Source organism: Megachile rotundata, chromosome 8 (assembly GCF_050947335.1).
Source record: "Megachile rotundata isolate GNS110a chromosome 8, iyMegRotu1, whole genome shotgun sequence".
Lineage (NCBI taxonomy): Eukaryota > Metazoa > Arthropoda > Insecta > Hymenoptera > Megachilidae > Megachile > Megachile rotundata.
In genome coordinates, this window is record NC_134990.1 from 17,750,105 (window position 1) to 17,763,246 (window position 13,142).

Below are 13,142 nucleotides of genomic sequence, written 5' to 3' on the forward strand. Positions count from 1 at the left end.
TTCCATGCTTGCCACAATAGCTTCAGTCTGTAAGTTGTAAGCTCTAAAGCATGTAAATCTCCAGTTTTGTGTATCGTACCATATGTGTGTCGTTCATTGGACAAACCTGTGTTAAGTGTAACGTTCAAATTGGCCAATGTTTATTTCCATTGATGATTAGGGAAAGAAAAGTTGCATCTTTTATTTTTTAACAACCATATATAACACTCGTTTTACTTTGCACGTTCGAATGAGCTGCACAATTTTATAGATCACTTACATTTCATTCGAATCTGTCGAACACTTTATTTCCAACCAAGCACTCTTTGTATTCTCTAATAGTTTCGGAGAAGGAAAAAAAACTCATACACTTCGTTGCACCTTTCGTGACACGGTTCCACTTGTTTCTTATTCATCTACGTATCGAAATCATATTCATTCACGAGAATATCGCGGCATGACACTTTCGAACTTCCATCTCGATAACGTTAACTCTTTTTTTTTTATAGCATAATAATCGTTACTCCTACATTTTTATGGACACGATGATTCATCGTATCAGCTGGTTACACGATTAATGTTCTTTCAGTTGCCAAACGTCACTTCGGCGTTGCACAACATCACCATGTTGATGAAAGGTAACATCGTGTCAGAAGTCAGCCAGGGTAAAGAATCATTCCTGAAGATACAGAAGGATATTCAGCACGCGGTGAATCAAACCATTCCTGTAGTCAGCGCAAGTATTAGAAGAGCCGGAGTCTTTTTAACCGATCTGGCTGATAACATGACGATGCTTATTGACAGAATAAACGTTGACATCGATAAAATTTATATTAAGAACATGGATGTTGTTCGAACACACATTGATCAATATGCGCCATACAGGTAAATTGTAAAAATATGGTAGACGGACGATACAGTATATTACCTTCGATTCAATATTTTCTCGATAAAATTCATTTTTTCTCAGGTACTATCTGGGTCTTGGGATATCGGGAATTCTATTGACCGTTTTAATGTGTCTGACATTTGGTCTGTTCTGTGGAATTTGTGGAAAACGACCTGATGGTTACGGCGACGACTGCTGCAACAAAGGATCAGGTGCACGATTCCTGATGATGTGAGTCCCACGAACAAAATGGTTAAAGATCGTGATGCGATATAACAAATACTTTTATTTCGTGCTATTCGTACTTAGGGCTGTTTGGATTATATTCCTTTTAACGAGCGTTCTAATGGTAATCACCGTTGCACACATGGTTACCGGTGTCCTGGTTCAACGAGCGATCTGCGAGCCTTTAAAGAATCCTCAAGACAACCGAATGTTCGCTCTACTCGACGGAACTGTTCAGATAAAAAAGTTACTGTATCGTAATAATCCGAATGCCGACATAAACATGAGCTATATTCTCACGTAAGTGTACCGCGAAACTTTTATATCGGAGAATCGAAAGTCTACAACTGATTTTGGTTTGTTGTATCGCAGAAACTGCCACCGAAACGAGTCGTTGTACAAGGTGTTGAAGTTGAACAATCTGTTCGACGTGGACACATTGCGCGAATACACTGGCCGTTACGATATCAATAACACCATCCAACAATTACGTCGTAAAATTAGTTTATCACCGGGTGTGGTGATTCTCACGGACAGCGCCAAATCGAAGTTGAACGATCTCGCGCAGAGCGGTCTCAGCGACATCAAATTTTATCAATACGCAGAGATCCTTGCCGACAATATCACCAACATCAACTTAGAACATTTGGCAAGACAGTTATGGGAGGTCTCTGCCAAATTACCCGAAGGACAAGAGGACATTCGAGTCAGTTTGGAGAAAAATGCAATGGACCTGGAACATTATCATAGAGATTTGGTAGTGCCAATGTCAACGCTCAGCGAACAGTTAGCCACGAAGGCTTTGGCTCTCGAGGAGAAGATAAAGTTTAATCATAGTTCGATGGCGGATGCCATTCACGACCTCGTTGACGAAGTTACGAAAGCTCAGCAGTTCCTCAACAAAGACGGTCCAGAATACGTGCAATATGTATGTATTTCCCGTTGCGTTTTAACAATTATTAAAGTTATTAGAGCTTTGATTTCTCTTGCAGCTAGCAACTAGATTTGGAAACGCTTTTCTTCGTCAAGTCGATGACTTCCTCGAGCGAGTGATCGATCACGCGCTATTTCACATCGGCAAATGCGCCCCTGTTTCAAACGCGTACAATGCCACGTTAGTCGCAGGCTGTAACAGGATTTTAGATCCGTTTGTGAGTACCAATAAAGTAGATCTAAATGCAAATATATCATTTTCGGAGTATAATCTTTTATTGTATTTCTTAACATATAGAACGGTTTCTGGGCAAGTGTCGGATGGTGTTTAATCCTTTTCATTCCAACCATAGTACTCTGCGTGAAGCTGAGTGCGTTATATCAAAAATCGGACCCTTACCCTGGACCTTTAGTCGAAGCGTAAGTTTCTAATATTTTCACATCGATTAAATCCAAACGATAGATTAAACGCTATTATATGTTTCCAAATTATAATTAAATATCCAACGCATGTCAACCACCAATGCCAGTTATCCTCTTGGTGTGAAGTCAGGGTTATTCATTGTCATTCGTTAAATTTAAAAATTTACGAAATTATGATAGACGCGTAACTTGCAAAAAACCGAGAGATATCGTTAAAATTAAGAACAGAATACTCATTACATCCACTCGAAAACAATCGCTTCCATGATTTCTTCGCTAATTTCTGGCCAACAAGTTCTGAGCACTCCTCATGTAGCAAGTTTTGAGTCTTCTGGTAGTTAATCGAGCTTCCATATATCCAAAAGCATGCATTTAATCGCGCCTGCAATATCTTTTAGTTTTTTTTTAGCCGGCATGAATGTTCCTACTATTATCGTTATAGCGAATTTCATGAATTTAAAAACAATATATCATATAGAGATCGGTAAATTTGTATCATAAATGGCAGTGTACTGTCTACACTTACAGTTTCCGTCTCCTCGGTGTATCCACATGCTATTAACTAATTATTTATCCTGTCGATTGTGCGCGAAAACGCAACAGGAAAGAAAAAGTACAATGTTCGAAGCAATGTTCTTTCGTGGCAGGAATTCGACTGTTCGAATTGCATTTTTCGTTCGATCGACTGCGATTTGTGTTTCGCACACACATTTTTATAGTATCAGCAATTGAATCCCTGCCCATGTTTTCGATGCAGTAGTTTATATTAAGTTAAAAGTAGCTGTCTAATGTGTGGAATGGTTGTTGGAATCTAACCGCTAACACGCTCCGTTCCAGTGAATATTTGTATGACGCGTACGCAGACAGGGATAACATACCCCTTACTCAGTAAGTATACGACAAAAGCCAAATTGCTCGCATGATAAATTCTGTTTGTATTGCATGCCTTGGAGATCCTTGATGCTGTAAACACAATTTCAATTATTTGTTTCATTATCCAGTAGCCTCAGTATCCTAATAATCACGCATCTCATATCAGTTCGTTTAGATAGGTTCCATAGATTAAGTATTCTCTTCGATTGCATGAGACGTGGTTAAGGTACTGTAGGATCAAGAGTATCTTTTATAAAATAACTTTGGGAACTTATTTTTCCTGAACGGTAATACATTGAATATTTAATGAATTGGAATTTTAGCCGAGTAAACATTTAATATGGATTCTACAGTATCGCCTTTTCTTTCTTTATTTATTTATCTATTTATTTATTTTTTGTCATTTTTACGCAGTTGAACTTTGGTAATTTGGATCTGAAGGAAATAGATAGCCGCTATCAAAGTTTTATATTGTTATTAAAATATTTGTAATTTTTCTTCGAATCAATATTACAAAGGTTCAATCGTAATGTAATTTCTATTTTTCTCGTTTAATACCTTCTGGGCTACATTGTTTCGAAGTATTATTAATATACAGATGTAGATTAATCAGCCAAATATCGTATTGTAATCCAGAAGGTGTAGTGGAGTATCTTTTAGTATTCCGATACTAATTCTCGTGTAGTATTGATACGAAAAAGAGAACAGCATTGAAACTATCTTTCTTGCATAAACACAAACACAGGCACACAGTAGTAACGCGAAAACTAGTCTAGCTATTTAGGCTGTCAATTACACCAGTAACACGCAGAAAGAGCTTAGCAAAAAATATATACCGATTTCTCTAACTCGCATGACGAGTCGTCGTTCGACTCACAATTATCCGGATTAAAATGTTTCTTTTGATTACAGTGTTCACGACAAGAAATACGTATCTCATAGTAGAGACCCTTACGCCAAATACGAAAGTTACGATGGGCCTGCAGGAGGATACAGCGAGCGAGAAAGGGTCAATGATGCCCATCAAAGCACATCCCATTATCACCATCACTATTCCAGATATTCTGATGTAGCGCCAAAGTAAGTATTCTAACCGACATGTTGATAATTTAGATAGAAAGCTCTTAAAGCGACAGGATAATTCATGTTTAAACAAAGATTCGATGTCACTTACGTTGAATTAATTGATTTTCACTCGATTAACAAGGAATTATACCGTCTCTTTAGGAAGTCATTTTCTTTCCAATCATTCCACTCGAATCGTGATCTTACATTTCTCGGATAAAAAATGAAACTCATCGTCTTAACGAAATATAAAAATGCGTAAACCTCAGGGTTAATCGTTAATCGTTAAAAATCGATTTTGGGATCAGTAGGGCTATATAAGAATTTCGACCAATTTCTCTTTTTGTTTCTCCGGTTCACTAGTTCACTTCTGGTTTATTTTACAGTTCAACCCCTTCGTGGCGAAGCCACGAAACTACCGCTCCCTCCAAAACTGAACCTCACAATAAAGTCTTTAGCATATCGATAGAAGCGCAGTAAGTCTTGAATTAATCTCGGAGCGACAATCATAAATTCCGCTTTCTGTGACACGTTATGCAATTTTCTGTTCACTCGGTTCCTCTGTCCGGGACCTGGTCTCTTACTGCCACCAATATTTTTTCATTTTTCTCTTCTCCCTTTTATCGGTGAGCAGGGTTCCCACTCATTGCGCGACATTCTTTGTGCATTCTTTTTTCTCATGTTTTTTTTCTCTCTCTTTTTTTCTGAAACGCTCGATTTAACGAAGGATGGGATCAAGCTCCGATTAAAAAGCTTGCATGGATACCTAATAAAATCAAGATAATATTGAAACTTGATTCATATCAGTAAGTACTTTGAAATCTTTTTTATAATTCAATTAGAAACCGTTATCGATGAATCGAGTGTTCCAATTATTCTTGATTCTATTTGCAATTGTTGTACTTGATCCTATCCCGTACATGTCATTGGAATCCCGATGGTCACGCTTTTTTTCCCGGTTATTTCCAGGTGAGTGGGAACCTTGCGGGGGGGCAACTTCTCGCGTCTCTCGAAACGCCTCTGCACGTAAGTCGCAAGACAGATTTGTTACCAAATGTGTCACCGTACTTCGTTGTCCTTTTTTTCGTTCATATCTTTTGTTCAGATCGTTTGCGTGGCATATAATAGCTTCGCTAAAGCTTTTTGTGGGTCAGGACGAGAAATAGGTTCAATGAGATACGAAAGACTCCCTTGTTTTAAACGCCACGGTCAAATTTCATTCGGTTTCAAATGTACGTAGGTGATTTTCAAAGCAGCATGTCCAAGTCTCGAGGTCAAACCTCGTTTAATTTTCTACAGGACAATATTTACCGTATAAAATTTACTTTAATTTCGCTTCAGCAGCTTCGTCATTCGTTTGTTCGCTAAGGCATATCTACGCTATGGCCAACGATAACTTCGTTCAGTGTTGACAAATTTTCTCTTCCTTTTTCTGTTTTTCTCAATTTTGTTCGCGTCTGACAAAGGGAATAGAGAATAAGTTGCGATCGAGAGATGTAACATTAGTTTTGACTGATGTAGCAATATTATTTTCAGAAATTGTGATTTTCCTAACGGTGGACCTCCTGGATATCAACCAGCTGCAGCTGCTCCGCCGCCTTTGAGCACAGAATACGAAAGACCTCCTCCTTACTATTATTATCCTGGGCCAGGGTAAGTTTCTACGGACCTTCAAATTTCATCTTGTCCATGATGAATTACTAAGTTGTGGTGCAAATAGGACAATATAGTCGAAACGAATGGATGAATCAATCGTAACATAAAATAACCATTTTAATATATTTTTTAGGGACACAAATTAGGAAACAAGTGCCGTGGCATGCACAAAATTAGCGCTCAGTAGCGTGGCTACCCATAGTCTCACTCGCAGTTACAGGAGGACACTCAGAAAGAAAGAGAAATCCAAATGCAGACGAGACTACGTATAATTGTAGCGTTTCTTATTGAGCGTGCCACGGACCGTGCAAACGGCGAAATCACTGAAAGACCAAGTTTAAAACACAGACTGAGGTAGGCTAAAATGGATCCTTCGGCGAGTGCAAGTAGTGTGATCAACGTGTGCGATTTGTTTTGTTTAGTAATTATTGTTTAGACATCGTGTAATAACCACGAGAGAAACGGTACGTTGTATCTCGAATGGTTTTTGCGACTCAACAATCTTTTTAATAGCGTAACAATGTATCCTTTATTTTTGTCCTTTTTTATTACGAGACAAACTGTAATGAAGCGATGATTTACATCGTTTGTGCTATGTTGATCGTTGGACAATCGATATTTAACACGACTGATTATTTACCACCGTTTTGTAACTTTCTTCCCGTAAAATGCCATTTGTGACCAGCATTTTTTCTACTGCTCGAAGATGCGTTGATTTTTTAACAGTGTTTCAAGAATAATTATTCTAAAGTTTTTTACACACATTTAGTACCTAGTTACACACACTCACACACAGGATTGAAATCATCGTCTACATTAATCAGTATTAATGAAAGTTCATTATCGTGCCTCCCTTATTGACCCACTGGCGTACGCTTCTCTATCACTGAACACGAAACTTGTCTATTCAAAAAGTAGCGAACGTGTATATAATTCAGCCGCTTGTGTCTTATGAATTTTCACTGTCTTGTACGCAAACTGCCTACCAACGAACAACAGCAACAACAAAAAGGAAAAATCAAATGCACAGAATTAATTAATTGCGACAATGATCCTACGCCAAGACGTCAATGAGTCGTCGTTACGAATAGACTGTGCGGTCGATTCGAATACGAATCAAAGTCATTTATTCTTTAGAACGAATAAATATCCCGTCGCGTTAAATATTAATTCTCTGCATGGACTAACTCGTATCTTTTCTCTCGATATTATGAATCTTTCTCAATGAAGATTTTTAACAGTATTCAAAAAAAGTTCAAACTTGTTGGATGCATTGTTAAACATCTGATTTAGATGAGACTGCAACGGATTTAGATTGAATATCTCGGTGTTTTATTAGATGTAGACAAAGATTTAGCTGCTTACAGATTCGTTCATGAAATTCTGTTCTCTTCAAACGACACTGCCGTCTTGAACGAGTCGTAAGGCAACAACGGTAGCATCGCGTCGATCGTACAGTCTTCAAAAAATATGTATGAACGTTCTTCGAGCGAGCTGGCGACTCGACAGAACAATTCGTCAGAATTTCGAGCACTAAACAACGCCATATATAAATGCCAAACGACAATTTTTCGTGGTCCGTGAAGTTTGAACGTTACTTTATGCTGTCTCGAATTTCACGATCCACCGTCCTCGATCTTGCCAAGGATCGTGATCGTATGGTAAAAATCCAAAAATTCACTTCCACTTGAATTCCATTTAACGGAAACAGTGATTTCTCGATAGTGGAAGGCAGTTTCTTGGCAAGATCGTCGTCGCAAAATACTCTATGTACATCGTTCTTTAAGTAGACAAACGTTCTTCTTTTCTTAAATTTATTAACTTCTTCGTGTAATTTACCAATCTGTTCACACCTAGAGCAGTGATGGGCAATTACGCCCGCAAAGATGTGAAAGCCTGGACTTGCAAGCGACGATCACCGAGTAGTAATCTATAGTCGTATTCGTCCGGTTATCTGGAATGGGCAGATGTCTCTGAGTTCCCCTAGAATATAGACTTCTCCTGGACACTCCTTAATTCCCTCTCTAGATTCTCTCTGAATCTACCCATCACTGATCTAGAGGAATATTTGCACGTCGCATAGAGACGTTGTACGCGTTATGTTGAATCTACGCGACGCGAGAATGTTCTCGGTGAACAAATACAGCAGCCACTATGATTGGTAAATCATTTTCTTTTTAACGACGGAAGAATACGATTCTCTACTAGATAGATTCGTTGTTTGTAAGTTATAGATCGTTTAAGGATAATAGAAACCTGTTCGAATGAAAGTCTTTTTGAGAGCTTTAGTGTCTTTAGAGGGAAGCGACCCATTTGCGGTACGACCGCGTTCAAAGGTGCAATCTGATTTCTGGAACAGAACTCGGTAGATAAGCTTCACGTTGAACCGCAAAGGGTTAGTGTAACGAGTTGTAAGTACAGTTTCAAGTTTCACAATTTAGATACTTTAGAAGACAAAACGTCGACTGATAAAGGAGTTCATAACTTGGATCTGGAGAACACTTTACAATTTTCAGTGTTCATCCGAGAAATGGATTCGTACCATTTGGTATCTGAAACTTCTTCTTTGTAGATTCGAGTTGGACAACGTTCCCACGTGCGTTCATCGAGCTGTAGAAATTACTGTGCTACAGGAACACGTGTCAGGACGTTGCATTATCGTAGAGAAACTGTTCGTCATAGTTGCCAGGCGAACAGCGATTTTTAATGTTAACATTGTACGGTAGATTACGCCGCCCATGCTACGGTATTTAATTGACCGTTAGCTGATTGCCAAAAGATGAAAAATAAAAAAAAAAGTACTTCCCTCTTGTTGTATGAAGGTGCGAGAACGTGGAAGCACAAAATCATTCGAGTCTTTTTAACAATGACGATTAGCAAGGAGTAAATGAGGATCGCGTGCGTGTAAAACATACTTTGAATGGTTGTTCGATAAAACGAGAAGAGATGAAAGAAAGAAAGAGGTTACAGATTTTCCGCTCTATCATTAACTGTATTTACACACACATTTAGTATAGTGGAAAGTAAGCTACGTTTTTAGCGTAATATCGACGATCGAAGAATGCAATATCATCGTCATCGTATGTATGCAAACGGAGAAACCGTGATGTTTCGTTTCTGTTTTTCTTTTTCGTCGAGGAAAGAAGGAAAGAAAGGTATAGAAACGTAATAATCGAATTACTGTGTGGTCTCTATTTTATCCGGTGGACTATATTAAGTAATGTCTCGCATAGTGTACGAAACTAGCCGGAGAACGAGTGCCGCCGTGTGGACATTCGTGTGATGAACACGACTGATAAAAATTGTAATTTTAACATGCCCGTTAAAAGGCATCTCGCGAACCCTTTTTTCTGGTGCTATTTTTATATGGAAAAACGTAGCGATGATTTGATACTAGGCACTCCTTCTCTACGTTCAGAGACGCGACGAGTAAAGTGTAAGATGTAAAACACGAAAGAACTCATTTTACTGCCTTCTAGAAGAAACGACGGAACATGAGAAGACACTTTGCAATCAACTTGCCTGTCGATAGTTTAGGTCCTTAAACGTAGACTGTATCTCTTTGAAAGTTCATTTTAATCTGTATCTTTAAATTGTACAAATGGACTTTATATGTTATTAATAATTTGCTCTAACGACTAGCCAACGAACGTTAAAACCTTAGCAGTTTCGTTATATGTTTTTATATTAACACGGTTTAGTTTAAAAGCGTTAACTATCGACGGGTGACGTATGAGTGTTTAATGATTTCTATGTAACGGTGTTTATATTTTCAAGAGTACCGAAAATTCCTTTGCATTCTCGTGTCTGCTCAATTTTTGGGACTCCTATGTCATTTGAACTGGGTATTCCCGGTCTTCGTTTCTTTCGCTGAACTTCGGCAAACCATTCCATCGGAATTATTTTTAGAAAATTGTAAAGAACGAACAAGAAGGCTTCCTTGCAATTTTCCAAAAATGTATTCTGTTCTGAAAAATGTCGAATCTTTGATCGAAGATGTGCAAGTATGCGAATGTGGTGTGTACCACTGATTATGGTGTTTTTACGATTCACCGATTGTGTTTGTTAAAATTAATTATTATTGCTATTACGATTATTATTATTATTATTATTATTATTATTATTATTATTATTATAAAATGAGTGTATCACAGTTTAAATATATCTATTTTATATTAAATCATTAACGCCAGGTATTTGTTAATGTTATTCGCAGAAAATTTTAACCAAAATTTATTTATCAGAACTCGAATACATAGTTTATGTATATTATATCACACATATAAACATTCTTTAGATGTTCATTTTATGATAAGGCCGCTTTTACTGATGTAACGATAAGACTAATCCTCTTAATTAGTATTAGCAATTAATTCTATTATCTTTACCCCATTTACGCATTACTCGAATAATTTGTTCCACTTGTGAATTTGAAGTGTTTTTGAGAAGTTGAATGATTTCTGATAAAAGCTCTCTGAAAACGAGTAGAATCATAAACTATTATAGTAAGATAACGCAGGAAGAAGAAACATACTTTGGTTGTCTTTCAGCCACAATGTATTGGAATGTGCCACAACAAGCACCACGTTTTCCTTCCCAGTTTTCTGGACTAGGATCCATACGTTCCAGCAGATCAAACGCTTTCGCTGCATACCAAAATTCGCCAACTTTATAACAGTCATTTGCAATTAATTGCAATAAATTGAATGATTCTGTCGAGGTATCCATCTTTAAATACAAATCCCAGGCCAACTGTGGTTTCTTATTCATTATATCTGCAGTAAAATAAATCAAAATTATTACATAGTACTAGATATAATAAATATTATACATGCTTACAGCAGTGCGCTAAGAGGCTAATGTAGATATAATCATTTTTATATCTTTCATTTCGAATGTTCAAAAAAGCTTCCTCAGCTTCTTTAAAGTAACCTGCTGCTGCCCGTGCCTGAGCATAATTAAAATTGAAATTATCCTCATTAGAGAAGTAGGTCTTGATGGAGTTCAGATATATTAAAACCTCCCCGAATTGATGATACAGAAAGAAACAAGACGCCATACATTGTCTTCCAGGAATTGTATCGCATTCTGATGCCGAGGAACCCACTAGTTGAAAATACTGTTGTGCAGTTTTTATGTTGTCACGCTGGAAAATAATTTTACCGTTAATTCCTTTAACTCATTGACAGAGTAAAAACTTACAGAATTGGTTTCTTGTCCCATCACCGCATTAACTATCCCCTTTAGAATGTATTCCTGTGGTACAGCTGGTTCAAGATCTTTAATTAATTCAAATGCTTCTTGTACATCATCTTGTTTCAAATAATAAATTACTAAATTCAATCTAGCCTCTGGTATAACATCTACTAAACTAGGCAAAATTTGCAAAGCACCTTCACCACCTTTAAATACCTACAAATAATTTTTACTAGGTTTATTAACATCAGGCAAATTTAAATAGTATTTCTTACAACTGTATTATGTCGTATTAGGTCGTGACTGAAGCTAAAGGAATTAGACATTTTTTCTATTAATTGCTTCATTTCATTTTGCGCAGCTGTGCCATTGTAGAGACGAAAATGATTGCATGCTTTTAAATTAACCGCGATTGCGCTGTCAGGGTACTTTTGTAAATAAACTTGAAGAACTTCTTGAGCTGCATCATAGTAGTCCAATTTATAATAGCATAATGCAACATATACATTTAATGCGAAATACTCTCTGCAAAACAAGGATAACATTTATTTTTAAATATAATTTTATGGTGACACAATAAATTTATAGAAACCATGTTGGAAAAGTAGGATAAGGAAGAAGGTGGATACCTGGAATCATGCAATACTCTAATTAAACGAACATCTAGTTTTCTAACAATTGTATCATCTTCTATACTAACTGAGTCATCACTGTCTGAATCACTAAGCAGTAATATGATTTAGGTCAAAGTTTGAACTATTTATTTGTAAAAAAAAAACAATTTAACAACCTATTTTCCAGTAGAATCTTTTTATAAACATCAATTGCTTCCTGATAATGAGCTCTAAGGTAATGAATAGATGCCAAGCACAACTGATCTTCTATTACATCCTCAAGCATATGAAGATACTCCATTAACTTTGATTCATTGCCCATTTTATGAGCTAAATGAAATAAAAGTCTGTTCTTCAATTTACTGTATGGAGCATCCTCCAAAATTTGTTGAGATTCAGGATACATTCCAAGATAAAAATAACAACATGCTAAATTTGTGGACACATCTGCCGGTACTTGTTCCTTCTTCTTCAAACTTTCGTAAATGATTGCTGCACGTTTGTAGTCCCCCAGATGAAAAGCACAATAGCCCATCCATAGTTCAGAGTTTAAATTGTTCTCTGAAGCGTTGTTGAATTCTAGAAGTGTTAAGGCACCAGTGTAATCACGCTTCTCCAAGAATTCTTCTAATTTAGGAATCCTTTTTTCAGATACAGATCTTTTCACTCCCTCTGAAGAAGCTGGTTTAGCTCTTGACAATATCTGTTGCAATTTATCATTATATGCATTAGAACAATTTAATGAAAACAAAAAAAAGGAAAGACAACAGGTAATGTAATGTTTACCATTTTCAGTCATCTGTTGCTAATAGAAACATAAATTTATTGATTACCTTAATAAAAACATAAAGTGGATAGGGTGATCAATTTTATATACACTAAAATAGTAATTCTTGTGAAAAAATTATCCAATCATATTCCCACTTTTTTATGAGTGCCAATTTTACATGAAATAATTTCAAATTAAATTTCTTTAGTTTTTTAACTACACATTATAGATGTCACTTTAGCCGCGGTAGATTCAAGTAACTTTAACTAAAGTTTCAATATGTCATTTTTGTTTAGTTTTGCAAAAGAATCTATGTAAGAAATAAAAGTTTATATCACGGAATATTTATGTTTAATATCGTCGTTAAATTTAAAAAAAATATTTATATATTTTGTCATGATAAATATTTCGTTTATAAAGGATAATTCTGAAAATGTATCTTGCATTTAAAAATAATTTTAATTATATTATTCTAAGATTTAAGAATTTATATAAGAATTGCCCCTCTTTAAAACGATGT

At 36.4% G+C, this 13,142-nt stretch overlaps 2 protein-coding genes across 6 annotated transcripts in view; one reads left to right on the forward strand and one right to left on the reverse strand.

Annotated features, from left to right (window-relative positions):
• Positions 1–10,230, forward strand: part of LOC100875359 (prominin-like protein) — a 29,830-nt gene extending 19,600 nt beyond the window's left edge. For 2 of the 3 annotated variants that reach the window (XM_012297260.2, XM_012297261.2), the window contains 11 exons: positions 569–864; positions 950–1,099; positions 1,178–1,393; positions 1,466–2,021; positions 2,086–2,244; positions 2,325–2,446; positions 3,287–3,337; positions 4,235–4,402; positions 4,774–4,863; positions 5,924–6,040; positions 6,177–10,230. In XM_012297260.2, coding sequence (XP_012152650.1) covers positions 569–864; positions 950–1,099; positions 1,178–1,393; positions 1,466–2,021; positions 2,086–2,244; positions 2,325–2,446; positions 3,287–3,337; positions 4,235–4,402; positions 4,774–4,863; positions 5,924–6,040; positions 6,177–6,189 — 1,938 coding nt within the window. In that variant the 3' untranslated portion in view covers positions 6,190–10,230. The remainder of the gene's footprint in view (positions 1–568; positions 865–949; positions 1,100–1,177; positions 1,394–1,465; positions 2,022–2,085; positions 2,245–2,324; positions 2,447–3,286; positions 3,338–4,234; positions 4,403–4,773; positions 4,864–5,923; positions 6,041–6,176) is intronic. The other variant, XM_076534452.1, reaches the window with a different exon arrangement.
• A 30-nt stretch (positions 10,231–10,260) lies between these two features.
• Positions 10,261–13,013, reverse strand: Ttc26 (tetratricopeptide repeat domain 26). 3 transcript variants are annotated; one of them, XM_076534455.1, is made up of 8 exons: positions 12,687–13,013; positions 12,030–12,556; positions 11,869–11,961; positions 11,515–11,764; positions 11,246–11,455; positions 10,883–11,189; positions 10,578–10,818; positions 10,261–10,517 (listed from the first exon to the last, which is right to left on the reverse strand). In XM_076534455.1, exons 2-8 carry the CDS (start codon positions 12,386–12,388, stop codon positions 10,406–10,408), a joined length of 1,572 nt encoding a protein of 523 aa, XP_076390570.1. In that variant the 5' UTR covers positions 12,389–12,556; positions 12,687–13,013; the 3' UTR covers positions 10,261–10,405. The 3 variants fall into 3 exon arrangements, with proteins under 3 accessions (XP_076390570.1, XP_076390569.1, XP_012152648.2); XM_076534454.1 differs by having other exon boundaries at positions 12,640–13,013; XM_012297258.2 differs by lacking the exon at positions 11,869–11,961 and having other exon boundaries at positions 12,640–13,013.
• Between the last annotated feature and the right edge of the window lie 129 nt (positions 13,014–13,142).